Genomic DNA, 20,985 nt, shown 5'->3' on the forward strand with positions numbered 1-20,985 from the left:
AAATCTATCGAGTTATTTTAAATTTACTTTTTCCTCTCAATTTATTTAAAAACTCCGGTCTGCAATTTTCTTCAAATTGAAAGGTAGGCATATTGAGCTGTCATTATCAGTGCGAAGCGACGAAATATGTTTTAACTTTCAAAAGCTTTTAAACACCTTTTAATCAAATATCAGTGAGTATTTCTAAAGAACAAGAATATTAGTAAATCAATAATTCCAGTACTGTCTGAAGACAAGTTTGCATCTAATATGTACATATATCTTGTGAAAACAAGCCTAGCCTCCTTACTATACCTCTCTGTTCTCAATATGAGCTAAAGACCACCACAGATATTAAAATTTAGCGTAATAACGTAAAGATTTGAAGCAACTAAAATTTCGTACCGTTTTCATTGTAGATTTTATTAAACAATACGAAAATAATCTGATATTAAAGCACAAAATACCTGATCAACGAAGCGTATTTTGTAGAACCCTAAAATCCGAATCCTAAAAATCCATTTGCCACAAACCCCATTCCTTCAATATCCAATACCTAAATACGAGAGCAGTTCGCTAGTATAGCTACCCATATAGGGTAGGTATTTGAGGGTTAATCGCTATATAGGTGTTTTGGGCAAAGTCTATTTAACGGACGTTCTAACAAATCTGCCATAAAGAAAAGCGGACTTTAAGAAGTAGTTACGTACTAGTAATCTGGATGGTATGCATATGCTTTGAAATTTTATTGGTATTTTATCCTTTGATGTAGGTATCTTTTTATTTAGAAATTATTCCGCCAGTGTCGTTTAACTACCGATTAATTCACGGTTTTCCGAATACATTTTCGTGTGCAGAAAGTCAAATAAAACTATGTAAATATCATGGCGTTGTTTAAACATTCGGCGAAGCATTGTAGGTAGCAATCCGTTTAATACCTGTGATAATTTTACGAACATTTTATAAAAGTGTAATGGCCGATCATACTTCATGGCTCGGTTTATAAAAAAAAGCAGCAGGTTGTCGAAGATTTCCAGAAGACGGAATTTAAAAAAGTAATAAATAAATACGAGTACGGCAGGCAAATATATTTACTCTGGTGGGAAGCATTTCACTCATATTTATAGATTTATAATTTTGCATCAGCAGTATGAATGCGCTTATCGTGCAAAAAAATGACATGATACTTTTATAACATTAGTTAGTCATTAAGAGATGCTTTATTATTTCATATCATGTGGGACAAGCGCGACCGCAATACGCCTTTAGATTTTTTCTTCTTCTTGTATTAACACGTAAATTTACTTTGATACGCAATATAATGATACCTGTTTATAATATTTAACTTAATACTTGCTGCCATCTCTTAAGCAAACTTTAAAAATACATTTTGCATTTGATATTTGCAGTGCCTTTGACGTCAGATGTTGAGTGTTTATTTTGTTGCAGCGTCGCGTATTCGATACGAGATCACGAGCGGGAACATAGGCGGAGCGTTCGCCGTCAAGAACATGACCGGCGCGATCTACGTGGCGGGCGCACTCGACTACGAGACTAGGAAACGGGTATGTCAACTCAGCTATTTCCAATGCATATATTATATTATCACATCAAATGTCGACTACAGGCGTGTAAGTTCCGTCGCTTACCTTGTGCATCATCTCAGCTGAACCAGTACAAGTACGAGTATATCTTGAGAATCGTAAAATCATTGTGTAATCGCCCACACTATTGATGCCAACGGTATGCAATGGGAATTATGCAACTAGTACGATAAATCTACGGTCTTTCTTCTTAACTGAGACGGTTCGTAAGGTGTTGTGAAGTTTAATTAAGTTAATATTAGACACTAAGCATCTGTAATCGAAGGACGACTATAGGAGCATTCTATGAAATTGTCTACCGTTGTCCCGTACAAACGCGAAGTTTCTGAAGATTTAAAGGTATAAGAGTTTCCTTTTCTATGGCAAATGGTCAAAAATATGAACAGAAAAATAATCGCCTGCTTTAAATGCCGAGAAAAAAGTCGCAACACAGGAAATACAATGCGTTTGTACGGGACAGCCCGTGGAATGCTCCTATACCACTTTTTACCCATTTATAATAAAGTCCATTTTTCCGACTTCGAAAGGCTGTATCTTAGCAAAAATATTTGAATAGGGTAAGATATATTAAGTATCAGTATAACACTGATTTAAATTTTCAAGATTTTTAACCCTTATTCATAAAACTTTACAAGCCTCATCAATTTATGTTTTATCCGTTTCTTACAAATATATAAGCCAAAATGACAGACAAAATATTTAATATTATGAAGTGTATGTGTATGTCAGTCGCCAATACAGCGGTCAAATTCGATGCAAGAAGATGTCATGTGGCGTTGTTCATAAACGCGCTATAAGACATAATCATGAGCTATTAATCGTTTATCTTAATCTGCCATTTTGACTTAATGTTTTAGTAAGAAAGGGATATATTAAATAATTGAGACTTGTAAAGTTTAGGAATAAGGGAATTAGATTTTACTTCAATCACAATAATTAATTCAATTCAAAATATTTCAGTAATAAGGTCATTAGGTCAGATGGGGTGTAAACAGTTTATTTTACTCGGGACAAGAGTAACAGTATGAGGATCCGCTTCAAGTGTTACTTTTTCCCCAGTGTTTGTCTTAACCCATCTTACCTTAATATTGAAAAAGTACGAACCGTCCGAGTTAAGCAGTAAAACTTGATTTCAAAGGTTGCTAGGACATTGTGCAGATCTGCTCGGATTGGTATTGGATAGGTACACACAATTGAGTACCTGCTATTGCTATTCTGCGAAATTGATCCTTTGTTGGTCTTAAATAAATTTTATTTAGTTACTTTAATTTATTCTGCAGCCAAGCAGCGATAAACTGCTGGCTTTAACGTGGTGGCGAGACAAATAAATGACGATACACCCGTATCATCTCCATTGGCCACGCATTTTCAATAATACGGATTTATGGCTTAAATGTGTAACCGCCTCCTTTTTGAACTCTATTAACAATGTACTTATATAACTCGGAAAATAAAAAAAATCGTTCAAGAAAATGAATTCCTACTGCATAATTTTGACGCTAGTTATTTCAGACTTTAAACACAGAGTGTACTAAAGCGAGTACTAAGGGATTTTTAAATTGCCGTAGTCAAGTGAAAATGAGGCTACAAAATTGTTGCGGCAAGTCAATTTACGCTTTATTGTGATTGAGGTTGATATACTTATGTATTTCTCGGGTCAATTCATTGGTTATTATTACATGTAATCATAAAGGTAAATTGCTTTGCAATGGATTGAATTTATGTGCCACCTCGTACCTCGCACAGCTGTACACTGTCAATCAATATTAAAGGCTATAGATTTCAGAGTAAGGTCTGTCCCCGATAAAAAGTGGTCAGCATTTAATAAAAAAAATATATAAAATAAAAGACAACTGACATCTGTCACTTTGATTGTTAAATAGCGGGAAGGATAAACTATCGTTTAGGGCTATTTGGAGTTTATAAATTCGTAACATTTATAAAATGTCGTCTAGCCAACTGGACATCCGAAAAAAGATCGTGTACACCTACAACCAAAATGTCGGTATATCGCAAGGAAACTTAGCCAAATTATTAAAAGTTCCGAAGTCAACCGTGCAAAAGGTATTGGCTAATTATCAGTCCAGATTGTCTGTTTCAAGAAAAGGTGGTTCGGGTAGAAAACGCGGTCCTGCTGATAAAACTAAGGCAAAAAAAGTAATCGAGCATTTTAAGAAGAATCCAACTCTCTCTGTCCGTGACGTCGCCAGAAAATGTAAGGTATCGAAATCGTATGTCCAAAAAATCAAGCAGCGTGCAGGTTTACGATCGTACAAGGCAACTACAGTTCCTAATCGCGATGCTACAAAGGATAAATTATGTAAAACCCGGGCTCGAAAGTTGTATACAAAATATTTGACGAAGTTTGGTTGTATTTTGATGGACGACGAAACATACGTGAAAGCAGATTTTAAGCAATTACCAGGTTTGCAGTTCTATGTGGCAAATCAAAGAGGGAATGCCGATAAAAAATTTACAACAAAAAATCTTGATAAATTTGCAAAAAAATTCCTTGTCTGGCAAGCCATCTGTACATGTGGTCAAAAAAGCAAATCGTTTGTTACTACGGGTACGATTAACCAATCCATTTACACGAAAGAGTGTTTGAAAAAACGTTTATTGCCGTTTATAAGAAACCACACCGAGCCTGTCATATTCTGGCCTGATTTAGCGTCCTCACATTATGCCAAATCTGTTTTAGAATGGTACACTGAAAATAATATCTCCTTTGTACCGAAATTAGCAAATCCACCAAACTGCCCAGAACTCCGGCCGGTAGAGCATTATTGGGCAATAATGAAAAGAAAATTGAAAAATAGTGGTAAAATTGCTACAAATGAGCAACAGTTCAAAAGAATGTGGGATACGACATGTAAAAAGGTGACCGAAAGTGATGTACAGAGATTGATGGAAGGAGTCCGAAGCAAAGTCAGGGCATTTTACCAGTGTTAATTTGTTAAACAGGAGGTTTATTAATTTTAAAGAACACTAATAAAACTTTAATTTAAATAGCCCATGAAATTGTTTTTCTTAGTTTTTTTTCTAATTTGTCGTTGTAACACCGACCACTTTTTTTCGTGGACGGGCTTTAGAGCTCAAAAATCACTCCACGGTTATTGTGTGGCGAACGACTGAAATTGTATTGCGCGCATGTTACGAACGTCAAATATTGAAATGCCGCGCAAGAACTTTGACATAAAGAATTTTATTTCAGCCAATCAAAGCTTTTATTGATCAATCACGACTTTTTTAGGGTTCCGTACCCAAAGGGTAAAAGGGGACCCTATTACTAAGACTTCGCTGTCCGTCCGTCCGTCCGTCCGTCCGTCCGTCCGTCTGTCACCAGGCTGTATCTCACGAACCGTGATAGCTAGACAGTTGAAATTTTCACAGATGATGTATTTCTGTTGCCGCTATACTTAACAACAAATACTTAAAACAGAATAAAATAAAGATTTAAATGGGGCTCCCATACAACAAACGTGATTTTTGACCAAAGTTAAGCAACGCGGGAGTGGTCAGTACTTGGATGGGTGACCGTTTTTTTTTGCTTTTTTTGTTTTTTTTTTGCATTATGGTACGGAACCCTTCGTGCGCGAGTCCGACTCGCACTTGCCCGGTTTTTTTTTAATATTAGGTCATATTCAAAGCTGCGGGCGGGGTACGTTTATAGAGAAGGGATAACTTTCAGTTACTAATATAATATGTGTCAGACAAATGTCAGTCATATATGGTCGATTTTTCGGTCAATAATTTATCACTTTGCCCGAAGCTAGTGGGCATTATTCAAATGACAGGCCATTATTTATACTGCCCGGTTAATCAAGTTGCCCGTAACATACATATACATTTCGTGGCTGATAAGTCATTAAAGATCTCATAATATCGACACTGTGACGAGGTAAAAAGTGGCACAGAAATCCAATTCGTACTAATGGAATTACTTAAACTTTTCTATTTAAAATAGTAAATAGTACTCTTATGCTACAGACAAAATAAAGTAGTATGTCGCCTACTTTTTGTCCAGGACATTATCATTGTCTTATTAAAATTTCTGTAAGTAATTCCAAATAAATACCTATATTTAGAACTCTTCGTTGTCTCTTTTTTATATTAAACACGAATAAATCGAATCCATATGGAACTAACAACAAAGTTTTACCTTCACAATATTAAACTTGAAAAAGTAGTCTACATTTTAACAATGACAAACGAGCCCCGAAGGGACGATGAGCACGATAGAGTTAGCTCTGCGAATATGCCGGTGAATAAATATGTTTCCGAACTAGCGACGTTCGAGTATGAATTGAAGAAGCATTGTAACATTATTGTGCGACATAAGTGTGATGTGGAGACAGCGCCGCTAATGGAAATACAGTTTGTAGGCGGCGCTCATGTTCACCAAGCGATAACCAGCGCGCGGTGCCGTGAGCGATAAAGCAAACGTGAACCTTTTGCTTTGCTTCCATGTACTTGGGCCCAATTTAGATTTTCAATTATTTGTTAATCATTTAACACTAACATTCTTATGTACGTATGTCTTTTTCCCCGATACTTTAAATCGCTTTAGAATATTTATAGCCGCATAGGAAACGCAGAATGTGGAATGTCCTGAACACCTTGGTTAAAGTAGAATAAAGAACTCGGGACGTCCGGACTAAGGTGTAATGATGTTGTTGTATCGACACAAAACAAAAGTAGAACAAAGATACAATAAGTCATAGCCTCTGACTTTCCACCCACGTACGACAAAAAAAGTGCCAGCGGACATGGACTTCAATAAAGTTTCCATTCGGCCGTAATTGGCGCGTCACGCCGCGGGATAGTAAATAAATGTTGGTGACAGGGGCCGAACATAATTTAACTTCAACCATCGCCCTCTACAAACAGGTGGAAGATGAAGGAAGTTACCATCTGATAACTCGGCGAATTGAATTATGTATATATTTTGGTGATCACTTGTCTGGCTGTTGTGTCAATACGTAATGTAATAATATTCTCAATATAATAAGTATAATGACTGCATACTCCAAAGTGGATGTTAAGCAGGTACATGAAATACTTATGAGCTTTTAGGTATCTGAAATATCTATGATGTCACATACCATAAAGAAGTTTCCAACTAAGGAAGTTAATTGTAACTATACTATGTAATGTATCACGTACCTTTTACGTTACGTAGTTATTTTATAAAGCCTTACTTGGAAATTATTTTAGCTTAAAATAAACTAAGTACATTGAATGACTAAGCGCTTGTAAGACATAATGTTTCTTACTTTCTTCATCCTGGCGAGTTTCACTTTCAAAGCGTTACTGCGGGTATCAGGCAAGCGCTCTTTGTTACAGAAAGTTCCATTGAACTTTTAGCGAGATAAATAATTTAAACTTTAATACCCATTTAAGCGAGCTGTAGTCGCTTCCGAACGCTGTATCGCTATTAAACTACAGACTCTCACAACGCTTTAATGGGGATAAACTGGTTTACTCGTACCGTGTTCCCGTCGAGAATCCTCATTTCTGAAATTAGTAAATGCTACTCATGGACAACATGTAGCTGTAGTTAAACCAAAATAATTCTGCTTTTAAACAATTTTGTAAAGTTATTGATTATATAATGATCCTCGTACATAGTTATATGCGGCCTGCCTCATCATTACAATCTACTTATCAAACTAGGTAAAGTCAGTCATGTATGTATTTGTGGTTCCGTGGTGGACAATTTCGTGTTATTTGTCTTTAAACCTTTAGAAATAAAGTTATAACTATAACTGGTCATTATTATTTATAGATGTATTTAGTTCATAAGTTTATATTTGTTTTTCTACTGTCTTTTTCCCAAATAAAATCTAGAATGGAACTGGTCATAGGGACTGTATGTCTACAAATCTAAAGAAGACATTCCTTTTGTTGTCAGTCAATATCAACACACATCAACAATATATAATTATTCTTATTTCCATATATTATAATTGGAGTTGAATTCCAGGGTATAATAATCTGGGTAAAGACAATACAATGCAATTTTGCTACAGTACCTTCACATGACCAAATATATGCAAAACTTGCAACCTGTGAGTAAGTCCGCAACCACACATACATGAGTTACTATAAAAATGTCCAACTGATAAGAATTATCTCAATGTTTTGCAATCATCAAAGACGAATTTTGCGAATCAGTCCAGCCGAATTCGAGAGTTCGGATAATGTGGGTACATCAATTGGTACCTACTGAGGTACTTCCCTTATTGAATTAGGTGAATACAACAGTCGAATCCCTCTTTATATCGTGTAAAAACTATTTGACATCTTACTTCTTCTTGTTCCTTGCGTTATTGCGGCATTTTGCCACGGCTCACATGCAACCTAATTCATTGTTAGATTAAATAGTTGTTCATATATTATGTTTGGCTACACGGTAAAATATAAACTACATGCTTAGTAGAGAGAACACTATCTCCATTCTACAGCCGCGAAATTCACGACATCGAGTAAACCGACACTTTACTCTGTGGCCATTAAACGATTTTGCCAACGCAACACAAACTCACCTGGGCCTCCGGATCTCCAATATAGCTTTTAATGGCTCTTCTCTAGCCGAGTTGTCACTGCTATAATCCTGACGCTAAGGCTTCTAACGAAATAGTTCAATCGGATAGTTTAAGTAATAGACGCGACTTACTCTGGCTCAATACAAATATTTTTGAAACTCGCTGGTGTCAAGTTAGAATGACTTCAAAAAAAACTTCCCTTCCAACTGCGGATATTACTGAGCGACATATGCCACCAATAGTAAACACAAATTTAGAGTATTGGAGTATTTGAAACTGTTTCACGCATTCGTTTTTCACTGCTGCATCCTCTAACAACAACACTGCCACTAACTCTAACTGATAAAATTAACACGACACCCTCAAGTACCTACCTATTTAATTTGTTCAAATAAAAAATTACATAGGTACCTAATACTTTTTTATTTTTAAGTTGAATACTAATTTGTCTCTTCTTTGATGAGCAATATTTTTATCAGCTTTCATTTGATAAAGTTAACTAACTTCAGGTTCTTTTAGAGAAAAAACTTTGAATTACTTTAAAATCACAACACTCAATTTTTCCAACGATCCCCTGTAACAAAGCCTGCCTACTAATTACCCTTAATTTAATTACCCTTTACAGATAATAGAGGACTAGCAATGTATTGAAACGTAATGTTAATCTTACAATTAGTCTGTTAACCAGGGATGGGTGGGTGTTTTATTGGGTGGCTTACTGTAACCACTATATGAAATAAACGTCAGCAAATGATATACGTACTTATACAGTATGTGTCTGACCATCGGGCTTTAATTCCAGAGCTTGATTTTACTCGCTAAACTCAGCTACTTTTCCTTTTCCATAGAAAACGTCGACATCTGATCAGCCAAAATGTATGAAAAAGTAAAAAATTTTTTTGGGATTTCGGGGTTGGTGCCATAATAAAAGTAGCTCAGTTTAGCGAGTAGAATCGAGCCCTGGATTTAAAGCCCCATGATCAGTAACACCCTGTATTTGACATACTTATTAGACGTAAAAGTGGGATGCAGGATAATTTGAATTGTGTTAATCGGTGACAGTACGAGCTGAAGCTAGCCGCTTCGGACAACTTGAAGGAAAACTACACAACGGTGGTGATCCACGTCAAAGATGTGAATGACAACCCTCCCGTGTTCGAGAGGCCGACCTACCGAACACAGATCACTGAAGAGGACGACCGCAATCTACCAAAACGCGTGCTGCAGGTCCGACCAGAGACGACACCGCTTCTCGATCTTTAATGAGCCTAAACAGTTATTCTCAGAGTTTCAACTTTTAGATACAGCTTCTAATATTTGTATACTTTACTTACATCGATAAGATGTATACATTTGTTGCAATACACTGAGAATAACTCGGAACTTTCCGAGCTTCTGGCTACAAAAAGAATCGAACGGTGCTAACGTCCGCCGTCTCCGGGCATTTCTCTCGTTTATTGATGTGTTTTTGTATTTGTTAGGCTTTGCATGGCATGGAATTTTCTATTGTGGCACTGTAGACGCGATTATTTTGCCGTAGTATTTCTTGCTAGAGTCGATCGTTTTGATGTTGGTTTTTAGTATTTTTATTTTAACATTGAAACTATTTTCATATCGGATGTCCATATTTAAATTATCTTAAAATTATTTTAGAGGTCTGGTGGTAAATATATAAACAGGTTTTCATTCTATTCATAGGTATGGGTTTTTTCCTGTATTTTGACAACATAATTGATCGGGGACTTCAATTTTAATTGATTCTGGAACAAGGGTATGATTTTTACCGTTTTCCCTGACATAATATACAAATTTTATTGTACGTTGAGATCCATGATTTGAAGAGTTTCAAGTGGAACGATTGAAGTTCGATCGGTCGTGTAACAGGGTCGGCTATTATTTTCCTTTTTTTCCTCCATACAGATCCCTTTCTAATATTTTAAATCACCGCTAAACACAGTCTTAAAATTGTTATTAAGCGTTGTCGAATATTTTAGTTCATCGAACTATAAAGTACCCAGGAGGGCGCCGATTGTTATTTTAATTACTTTTTATATTTACAGAATAAAATCGGACATGAAATTCATCTAAATGATGTTATTGACTCGTTTCTGTAACTCTTCGAAAGTATAAAACCATTGGTTGATCATTTTTATATTTACATATGTATATTGTATAATGTAAAGTGGAGAATCAAATAAAACAATGTATCCGCACACTGGCATAAATCGTTTTATATCAGTATGATGTATTGGTCCGCAGCATCCGTTAAAATCTGCGGGTGTAAAATTGTGGTCGAGTCGCCTCGCTATCAATAAAAAACACGAATTTTCAATCCGACGTGATAATTGCGAATTCTTTTTATATGTTTCACACTGGAAAGTGATTAAATATTCCGAAATGCTGTCTACGCCGTCTACGGGTTTACATGTTCTACGCAATTTTAACGAGTTATTTTTAAGGCAATTGTTTTATTCATGAAGCGGCATAAAATTTCGTAAATTACACAATAAAATAGGCAAAATCATAATACGAGTAACACCAATTAAAGCCGCTGCAATTAAACGATACGATTTGATTTTATTTGGTACATATTAGGTACCTATTTTTATGAAAATTGTGTAGTTATTCTCAATTGAATTTGAAATAAATCGACGGACAACTACAACCTTGTATATTTTACGTGTATGAGTATTATAGTTGAATCATCGAGAGCGTGGAATTGCATATGTAGTAGTATTGTTTGTTTACAGGCATTCTATATTTGAATTTTCTATTTTCTTGTACTATCAGCATACAAAGAGGTTGTTATATATATATCGAAGAACTAAAAACAAAAATAATGTCAGTGTGAAATTGTCAATATTATTTACGTTGTGCGTATATTTTTAACTCTGATTTGATTGTATTCTAAATTAATTATTGTGTCCGCCCGTACGACTACGAATAATTTTTATATTTAAAAAAAATATGGCTGTGTGTAATTTTGGTCCTATTGAGAGTCAAAGTAAGCAAATAATTATCGATGTCAGGAAGGAGAAATGGATCAAATAACAGACAATTTTATTATCAATACTTGTGACAGCTCAGATGAAGAACATGATAGCGAATAAAAGAAAAAAACAGAGGACTACTACTTATTCCACTTCTTGGGTATGTCATTTTATTAAGTTAAGAGAAAATTATTCTCCTTTTGTTGCAAACGGTACAACCACTACAAATGCAATTCCATCTTCTCGATAATTCAACTATACTAGGGTATATACAAGACAAAATATATAGGTAACATCACGCTCCGCGATTTTTGCGCCATTTAGGGTCCTATGTCCTATTTAAATTGGTTGTTCAATACTTACGCTATAGAATTTCCAATTTAGCAAGAACCCTAAATGATATAACAATGTGGTGACTGTACATTATTTCTGTAGAATCTCATTACAGTCATTAGTGACATAATAAAAAATCAATACATTTTTACACAGATCGACCTAGTTCCACAGTAAGCTCAATAAAGCTTGTGGTGTGGGTACTAAACGACGATATCGATATATCCATAAGTCTATAACTAAGGAACAAATATTTGTGATGAACACACAAATAAATGCCCTTACCAGTATTCGAACCCGGACCTCCTGCTTCGTACGCAGGGTCACTACCGATTAGGCCAGCAGGCCGTTACTGACATTGTGATTATTTATGAAAATGTATTAAAGTTGTATCGAGTGTTTATGTTGTGGCATGAGCATGGTATGTAAAGTGTGCGTGTGCGCAGTACGAGCTGAAACTGGTCGCGTCGGACGGCCGCAACGAGAACTCGACGCTCGTGGTGGTGCGAGTGCTCGACCTCAACGACCTCCCGCCGAAATTCTCGCGCAGCATCTACGTCACGCAGGCCTTAGAAGAAACCGGCCCCTATCCTCATTCCCTTATACAGGTTTATTTTTATTTTATTTTATTTTTTATTTCATGGACAATGCAAAACCTATTTAGTGAATATTCTAAGATAATATTGGTTAATGGATGGTGGTGGTAGTAATTAAATGTACGCATTCTGAAATTACATTTTCGGTATGATTTACGAACATGTTTACAAATTAATACAAATATTATACCTGGTTCAATATTTATTTAATTAATATGAGCATTTAAATTTCCAGTAGGTAATTAATGTGGTAATGGTATGTTAATTAATATTCTTGTTTAAACATTAAAAAGAAAAGACATGGTACAAAAACTTGCATTGTCCTAAATCTGGATGACTCTAGTTTAAGAGAATAAGTTTATCCAAGATACATTTCAATCTCTTGATTTATTTCATTTCAGTTTAGTTAAATCCAGTGTTGTATATTTGGTTCTTTATCCTGTTTATTTATTTACTTGTGATTTGATTTTGATACCGACAACATTAAAAAAAAATATAACAGTATTTTGGCAACTGATCAGTAATCATTTTAGGTATGCGCCACTGAGCCTTTTTTTTATTGCTCTTATTTATTTTGTTTAGAAACTAATAAAGGCACCAATTTATTTTAAATGAAAGCATATAATAATTTAATGAAGGTTTTTAAACATCTTCATTATACGTGAAAGTATATTGGCTCTGCGGTTTGATTGACGCACCAAAACAGAGATGTGAAATTTAAAATTAAAATAGTTGTTTTATTAGATTAAAATTCGTTTGAAGTAACAATATTTTTAACGGTGTACTAAAGAACCAATTTAATTCTACTTTACAGATTTTACTCTAATATTGTTGAACACTTTAGCTTGACAAGATTCTATTTGGCTTTCGTCATGTTGAGGATTTTCAGTGGTAGTAATTTATTTTAATGTCAAATACTTAGTACTCTTTCACAACAGACGTTGAAAAGAAAAGATTTCGCAATTATATCACAAAAGAACGATTTTACTGCGATGAGATGCTATTTAATGCGACTTATGCCCAGGCCGCATATTACTTAACTAGAATCTTCTAAAGATAACATAGATATCTTCATTTTCAAGTTCTGTCGATCGAAAACAGAACCAAAATAGCACAAACAGGCCTGGGCATACATTGCATTAATTAATTCCAGTGTTAGATCTAAAATTCTGTAGAGCATGTTAGAATTTGAAATAATTGTATATAAGTTTTGAGTACTTACCTTTAGCGCTTTATTTTAAATATTTAACAGCACGTCTTAGATGTTATTGACTTTGCAATTTCGTAGACATTGATAATATTTTAATTTGCATGACGTATTACGTTGTAGAAACTGGGAACAAATGAAGCATCATTTATGTAGAGTCACAGAAACTTGGTCTTTGTTAAGGTAGCGTATTTGTTATACAGGATGATTTCGGGGTCGTGGAGCAAGAGACCCAGACATCATACAAAATCCAAAGATGAGCCTAATGATGTTGTTAATTATTGTTTATCACCAATAATGATGATTATTTTCCAGATGACGAGTAGGAAAACACATTTTTGCATACGCTTTCCATACAGCGTATGTCAAAAGTCATAGGGTGACCGTAATTACTTAGTATAACATTAATTTTATTTGAAAAATAAGAAAAATTAAAGTAATTATCTTTTAATCAAATACTACTATATGATAATGTGGATCATTTACAGAGTCAGAGAAAGTGGTTCTGGATCACGACCCAGAAATCACCCTGTATAGGCCCAAGTATTTAAATGAGCAAGCGAACAATACGGGTCTTTAGGCGGTAGGTAATTTACAAGGGAAAGGATACAGGTGTACTGCCTTTTCGGGGCTTAATTTATCCCTTTTGTATTTTTCTGTTTTATAGGGATGTACGAGTAAGTGTATAAGCGTATTTAAACCTGGAAGCGTATTCTAATTGACCGCTCCTACGAGTAGATCTTACCTTTTTCAGAAAGTGTTAGACATTAGTACATTACAGTGTCATCTCCAAAATTAATTTGAACTATTTGTGGTTTCTTGAAATTAAAATGGTACATAGTACCTACAATTAAATTATTTCAAGTTTCAAATGATATCACATTCAGTGAATAGAAAATAATACAACGGATGGATATTCATCTCAATTGATAAGCAATTTACTATTATGACTACAGAATATACGAATAAAACTTAAAATCTTTATTCTTTTCGAAGAAGATAAACTAATATTTCTCTTTCTATTGACGTTATTTAATTTAAAGTATATAGCTCTAGGTATTTTTTTACAAAGGTCGAATTCATTCAAAATTATCCTTATTTGACTTTTACACTCAATCACGAGGAATGTCCCTTTTCAAGGAGAGTAAAGCCCTCAATGTCGTCGCTTGTAGTGACAAGCTTTTTTATAATTGAAGGGAGATTCGCAAATGATCCGCGTAATTACGCAAACGTCGACCCTCTTCATTTCTCTTCAGCCGAGCCTATAGCAATTTTCGTCTGAGCAGTGACTCCATTACGTACGCATCCAAGCATCACCAATCCTATAATCATTTAGAAACCTACATATATCCTACATGTTTTGTAAGTATTCGGCATAATAGATACCTACTTACTCGTAATATTGTACAGTAATCGCTTTTCGAATAGGATAGCTTTTAGACAATTAGGGCGCAAACTGTATACAAACTGACTTATTTCATGGAACCGTTATTAGGTACGACTAATTTCAACAGCTCTAGGAATAATGTGTGTAGTTGTGTATGTGTAATGGCAAACATCATTTGGTAATTTACGTTACAAACGATGGCGAAAATGCGGCTCTTTGCGCCGGCTTTAAGTGGTAATAAAACAGTTGAAATTACTTTGTCGTTAGCCTTTCTATTTATAAGTATAGTATCACTTCACCAAAACTTGTACAACGCTTTCGTGGGAATCTTTTAAAGATGAAAGTTTATGGTCCTTCCGTCGTTGCGCGCCGCCGCCGGTGCAAACAATCTGGGGTGTTGGCTGGTTCTTAACTTTCCAGAACTTCCGCGGCCTTCCAAATAGTAATTCATATTCAGACCGCCTCTGTTGTTAGTTTTGTGGGTACACTCTCATGTAAACCCGGTAGTTACCACTGTAAAAGCTAATTATCACTGACATCGATAAATGTTATTGCGAGATTCTTGTTAACTTTTAATTTCATTTTTGGGGCGTATGAATTTTAAAACGTAATTTTATCGCAATTTATATTAAATTCATTCAGATGTACCTTTACATACAATGTTCTCAAGACGTTTATAGTTGTGTTTTTCTCTTCAGTTTGTTTTGGTTGTGAGCGAAATGTGTTTGTGTTACCGAAGAAGTGAATCAATAAATGAGTACATCCTTTCAGACGCCGGGGGACATTTTCCCTTCTTCGAAAGCAGAACTTTCTTACTATTTAGTACTGTATGATTCGATAATCAAACAAAGTCCAAGTTTCTATAGAATAATAGGTAAATGTATGCTCGTTGTTCGTGTTTAGTTTGTTATTGTTTTGAAAACATTGTTTAAAGTTAATGTAGCATGTACAACGGTAAGTAATTATTAAGTAAGTCAGTCATTTTACGTAGAATATAAAGTCCCATATTAAGGTCTATAGACTATTATACTCATAATGATATCAATTCAGTTCGATATAAATTGAAACATTATAAGATTACTGTATAATAACGTTACTGTGCATTTTTAACGTTACTATTTTTACAATAGGTAACTGCCACTGACGGCGATAAGGACAGACAGCAAAACATTGTCTATTTCCTTACCGGCCAAGGTATCGATCCCGACAACCCAGCAAACAGCAAGTTTGACATCAATAGAACAACTGGAGAAATATTTGTTCTAAAAGTAAGTTTATTCATATTTTTTCCTCCTGCATAATAATAATAATAATAATAAGCCCGCAGGGCAGCTTGTGGCGAGCTGTTGGGGAGTAACGACCCCACGGACCCGAGTACTCCCGAGAGTCGGTCAGGGTCTCCGTCTCCGGCGTGTCTTCGTCGGTCGGAGTGGACCCCAAGGAGACCCGCAGGACTCTCAGCTCTGGCTTGCCTTAATTGGCCGTCCAGAGAGGAGTCGTTAGAGCTATATGCTCCAGGGGTGGAAGTGAAAGATGCATAAGACGCGAGTTGGCACAGTGGCTGTTAACAGCCACTGGGTAGAAAGCGGCGCACACCTCTCGACACCCCTGAGCCGCTCACACCGATGTTGCTCCTGGTCGTCTTTACGACGGCAGTTTCAGGGGCCCATCTAGTAAGCGGCGAGTCACCACCTGCCTCGATAACGTGTACTAACATTGTTATGGCAGGTGTCCGGACCTCTCAGCAATAGCCCAATCTTTTGACCAGCCAAAATTCATCACTATAACCAGCACTTTTCTCCACTATATTTACAATAGCCCCTACGCCTGTTGGGACCGATTGACGGGTATCTATTTGTACCCGTGAATGGGTTCTAGCAGGTGTATTACATAACAGCAAACTTCTCCAAAGGGCCTCTACGTGTTGGATCTGTATCCCCACGCACGCCTATCAAATGACCGGGATGTATATACCCGTGAGTTTTTAAGAGAGACAAATAATAATAATAATAAAATGCTTTATTGCACACTACAAAAGAAATGGTACAAAAGTATGAACGGGTACAAATATGTAGGTAACAACAGGCGGACTTATCGCTAAACAGCGATCTCTTCCAGACAACCTTCAGATAGTGAGAAGGCGAAACAAATTCAAGTAATAATAAGTATAATATTAACTGTCAGAGTTATGTGAACAATATTTTCGACGAGAAAGCACGGAGTCGCGATAACTGAACAGTAGATCGGTGCGTGCTTTGCATGCACATTTACAATCACGTGTTAGTTTACGAGTATAGCCTTCTGTTTGGGTCAAACACGAAGACCAATATTTTACTTAAGAGACGTTACATTTTGCTGCAGAATAAACAATATTATTTAAAAATGCGAAAAACGTGCGTGAAAAACCTTATAGCAATTTTTAACATAAATGCTAGTTTTCTTTATACAAAATCTATACTACACTTATTTGTTTACAGCCTTTAGATCGAGATCAACCAAATGGAAGGCCGCAGTGGAGATTTACAGTTTTTGCTCAAGATGAAGGAGGCGAAGGGCTTGTAGGTTACGCTGATGTTCAAGTCAATCTTAAAGACATTAATGATAATGCACCTATTTTCCCTCAAGGGGTGTATTTTGGCAACGTTACAGAAAATGGCACAGCTGGTATGGTTGTTATGACAATGACAGCGATAGATTATGATGATCCGGCCGAAAGTAATAATGCCAAATTGTGGTACTCCATTGAAAAAAATGTGATCGAAGAAGAAACAGGCTCACCCATTTTTGAAATTGAGCCCGAAACAGGTGTAATTAAAACTGCGGTGTGTTGTTTGGATCGAGAAAGGACTCCAGATTATTCTATACAAATAGTAGCGTCAGATGGAGGGGGGTTAAAGGGCACGGGTACTGCCTCTATTAGAGTAAAAGATATCAACGATATGCCACCTCAGTTCACCAAAGACGAGTGGTTTACAGAAGTGGATGAAACTGATGGTACAAATCTTCCTGAGATGCCCATCCTGACTGTAACCGTTCATGATGAAGACGAGACAAATAAATTTCAATATAAAGTTATTGAAAACAGTGGCTATGGTGCCGATAAGTTCACTATGGTTAGAAATAATGACGGTACTGGGTCATTAAAGATAGTGCAGCCTTTAGATTATGAAGACCAATTGCAAAGCAATGGCTTTAGATTTAGGATTCAAGTAAATGATAAAGGTGAAGATAATGACAACGATAAATACCACGTAGCATATTCTTGGGTTGTAGTTAAACTAAGAGATATTAATGACAATAAACCACAGTTTGAAAGGGCTAACATAGAAGTATCTGTATATGAAAATGCTGAAGTTGGTAAGAGTTTAGAAACGTTCAAAGCTACTGACCCTGACCAAGGTGGCAAAAGTAAGGTTTCATATGCTATTGACCGATCTTCAGATCGAAAACGACAGTTCTCTATAAACCAAGAAGGAACAGTTAGCATACAAAGGTCTTTGGACAGAGAAGATACGCCACGTCATCAAGTCAAAATATTGGCCATAGATGACGGCGTCCCACCTAGAACGGCAACTGCGACATTAACAGTAATCGTGCAAGACATAAATGATAACGCACCTACCTTCTTGAAAGATTATAGACCAGTACTTACAGAGCACATAACACCTAAGAAAGTTGCAGAAATTTTGGCCACTGACGATGATGATAGATCAAAAAGTAATGGTCCACCTTTCCAATTCAGGCTGGACCCTGGTGCGGATGACATAATAAGAGCATCATTCAAAGTTGAACAGGATCAAAAGGGTGCCAACGGTGATGGTATGGCAATAGTTTCTTCTTTACGCTCCTTCGATAGAGAACAACAAAAAGAATACCTTATTCCCATCATTATTAAAGACCATGGAAATCCAGCCATGACTGGCACAAGTACGCTTACAGTTGTTATTGGTGATGTAAATGATAACAAGATGCAGCCTGGTTCGAAAGATATCCTTGTGTATAATTACCAAGGACAAGCACCTGACACCGAAATCGGTCGAGTATATGTTTATGATCTGGACGATTGGGATTTACCAGACAAGAAATTCTTCTGGGAGAGCACAGAACACCCAAATTTCACATTAAATGAGGAAACGGGAATGATCCAAATGAAGCATAAAACTAGAGAAGGCCGTTATAATTTGCAGTTTAAAGTGTATGACAGGAAACATACACAAACAGATGTACCGGCTAATGTAACGGTGTATGTTAAAGAAATATCACATGATGCTATAATCAATTCGGGATCAATAAGAATATCGGGAATATCTGACGAGGACTTTATCAGAGTCTGGAATTACAAGACATTAAGCGTTTCACGGAGTAAACTGGAAATATTCAAAGATAAATTAGCAGATTTACTAAACACGGAACGTGAAAACATCGACATTTTTAGTGTTCAACTTAGAAAGAAACATCCTCCTGTGACTGATATTCGATTTGCAGCACATGGGGCCCATTATTACAAACCTATCCGGCTAAACGGCATTGTTCTTATGCATAGGGAGGAAATCGAAAGAGCTGTAGGTATAAACATAACGATGGTAGGCATTGACGAGTGTCTCTACGAAAATCAAATGTGCGAAGGATCATGCACTAATGTTTTGGATATTAGTAATTTGCCATACATGGTTAACGCTAATAAGACTGCTTTAGTCGGCGTTAGAGTAGATGTAATTGCTGAATGCACATGTGGCGCTAGAAACTTTACTCAGGCGGAAACGTGCCGAAACTCACCGTGTTATAATGGAGGAAGGTGTATTGAAGGAAAGTACGGCCTAACTTGTTCGTGCCCGCCTGGATATACGGGACCACGTTGTCAACAAACTTCCAGAAGCTTCCGTGGAACTGGCTGGGCTTGGTATCCCGCTTTAGAAATGTGTGACAGCTCTCATCTTAGTTTCGAGTTCATCACGCGAAAATCAGAAGGTGTATTATTGTATAACGGACCTATCGTTCCTCCTGAACCAGAAGAAATCATGGTATCCGATTTCATATCCGTGGAATTAGAAAGAGGAAATCCCAGACTCTTGATTGATTTTGGCTCTGGTACTTTAGAACTAAGAGTTAAAACAAAGAAAACTTTAGACGACGGCGAATGGCATCGAATTGACATTTTCTGGGATACGGAAAATGTACGAATGATAGTTGATTACTGCAAATCGGCCGATATTCAAGAAATGGAAGATGGTACACCCCCAGAATTCGATGATTCCTCATGCCAAGCTATGGGCACTATACCACCGTTTAATGAGTACTTAAATGTTAATGGACCCCTACAGATTGGTGGTTTATACATGGAACATTTCGATCCAACTCACTATCATTGGCAATACATGCCCATTGGTAAAGGATTTGATGGATGTATTCGGAACCTAATTCACAATAGTAAACTATACGACTTGTCTCATCCAGGCCTAAGCAGAAACTCGGTTGCGGGCTGTCCACAGACAGAAGAAATTTGTAATCAAGCCGATACTACTTCGAGGTGTTGGGAACACGGAACTTGTGTTGGCAGTTTTTCAGAAGCCAGATGCCAATGCCAACCCGGCTGGACAGGACCATCTTGTAATTTGCCTACCACACCTACTAGCTTCCGACCACAGAGCTACGTGAAATTTGCTCTCAGTTTTGAGCCAGATCGATTTAGTACACAAATCCAATTGCGCTTTAGAACCCGTGAACCTCATGGTGAATTATTTAGAGTCAGCGATCAACATAATCGCGAATACGGTATACTTGAAGTAAAAGAGGCTCGCCTACATTTCCGATATAACCTTAACTCACTACGAACTGAAGAAAGAGATGTATGGCTGAACTCTGTTGCTGTCGACGATGGACAATGGCACATTGCCCGAGTGAGTCGCTACGGAAGTGCAGCCACCTTGGAAATAGACGGCGGCGAGGGGAGAAGATATAACGAGACGTTTACGTTCGAAGGGCACCAATGGCTGCTTGTAGATAAGCAAGAGGGTGTATATGCAGGAGGTAAAGCGGAATATACAGGAGTTAGAACGTTTGAGGTGTACGCCGATTTCCAAAAAGGTTGCTTGGACGACATCAGATTGGAGGGCAAACATTTGCCCTTACCGCCAGCAATGAACGGAACTCAGTGGGGTCAGGCAACTATGGCAAGGAATCTCGACCGAAACTGCCCATCTAATAGCCCCTGCATCAACGTACATTGTAATGAACCGTTCGTGTGCGTCGACCTGTGGAACGAGTATGAATGCACGTAAGTATATCATCGTTATAATTTCTTTTTTTATGGTAATAAGTATTTCATTTTAATTCTCATAATA

The 20,985-nt window shown here is 36.7% G+C and overlaps 1 protein-coding gene across 8 annotated transcripts in view; it reads left to right on the top strand.

The window, feature by feature from the left end:
- The window catches only part of LOC134663788 (neural-cadherin), a 440,784-nt gene that overhangs the window by 405,121 nt on the left and 14,678 nt on the right, over window positions 1–20,985 (top strand). For 5 of the 8 annotated variants that reach the window (XM_063520278.1, XM_063520277.1, XM_063520279.1 and 2 more), the window contains exons 14-17: window positions 1,429–1,544; window positions 9,194–9,358; window positions 15,775–15,912; window positions 17,122–20,918. In XM_063520278.1, the coding sequence (XP_063376348.1) occupies window positions 1,429–1,544; window positions 9,194–9,358; window positions 15,775–15,912; window positions 17,122–20,918 (4,216 nt within the window). Of the gene's footprint in view, window positions 1–1,428; window positions 1,545–9,193; window positions 9,359–11,900; window positions 12,063–15,774; window positions 15,913–17,121; window positions 20,919–20,985 lie in introns of all 8 variants that reach the window. The other 3 variants (XM_063520280.1, XM_063520283.1, XM_063520285.1) reach the window with 1 other exon arrangement.

Source organism: Cydia fagiglandana, chromosome 4 (assembly GCF_963556715.1).
Source record: "Cydia fagiglandana chromosome 4, ilCydFagi1.1, whole genome shotgun sequence".
NCBI lineage: Eukaryota > Metazoa > Arthropoda > Insecta > Lepidoptera > Tortricidae > Cydia > Cydia fagiglandana.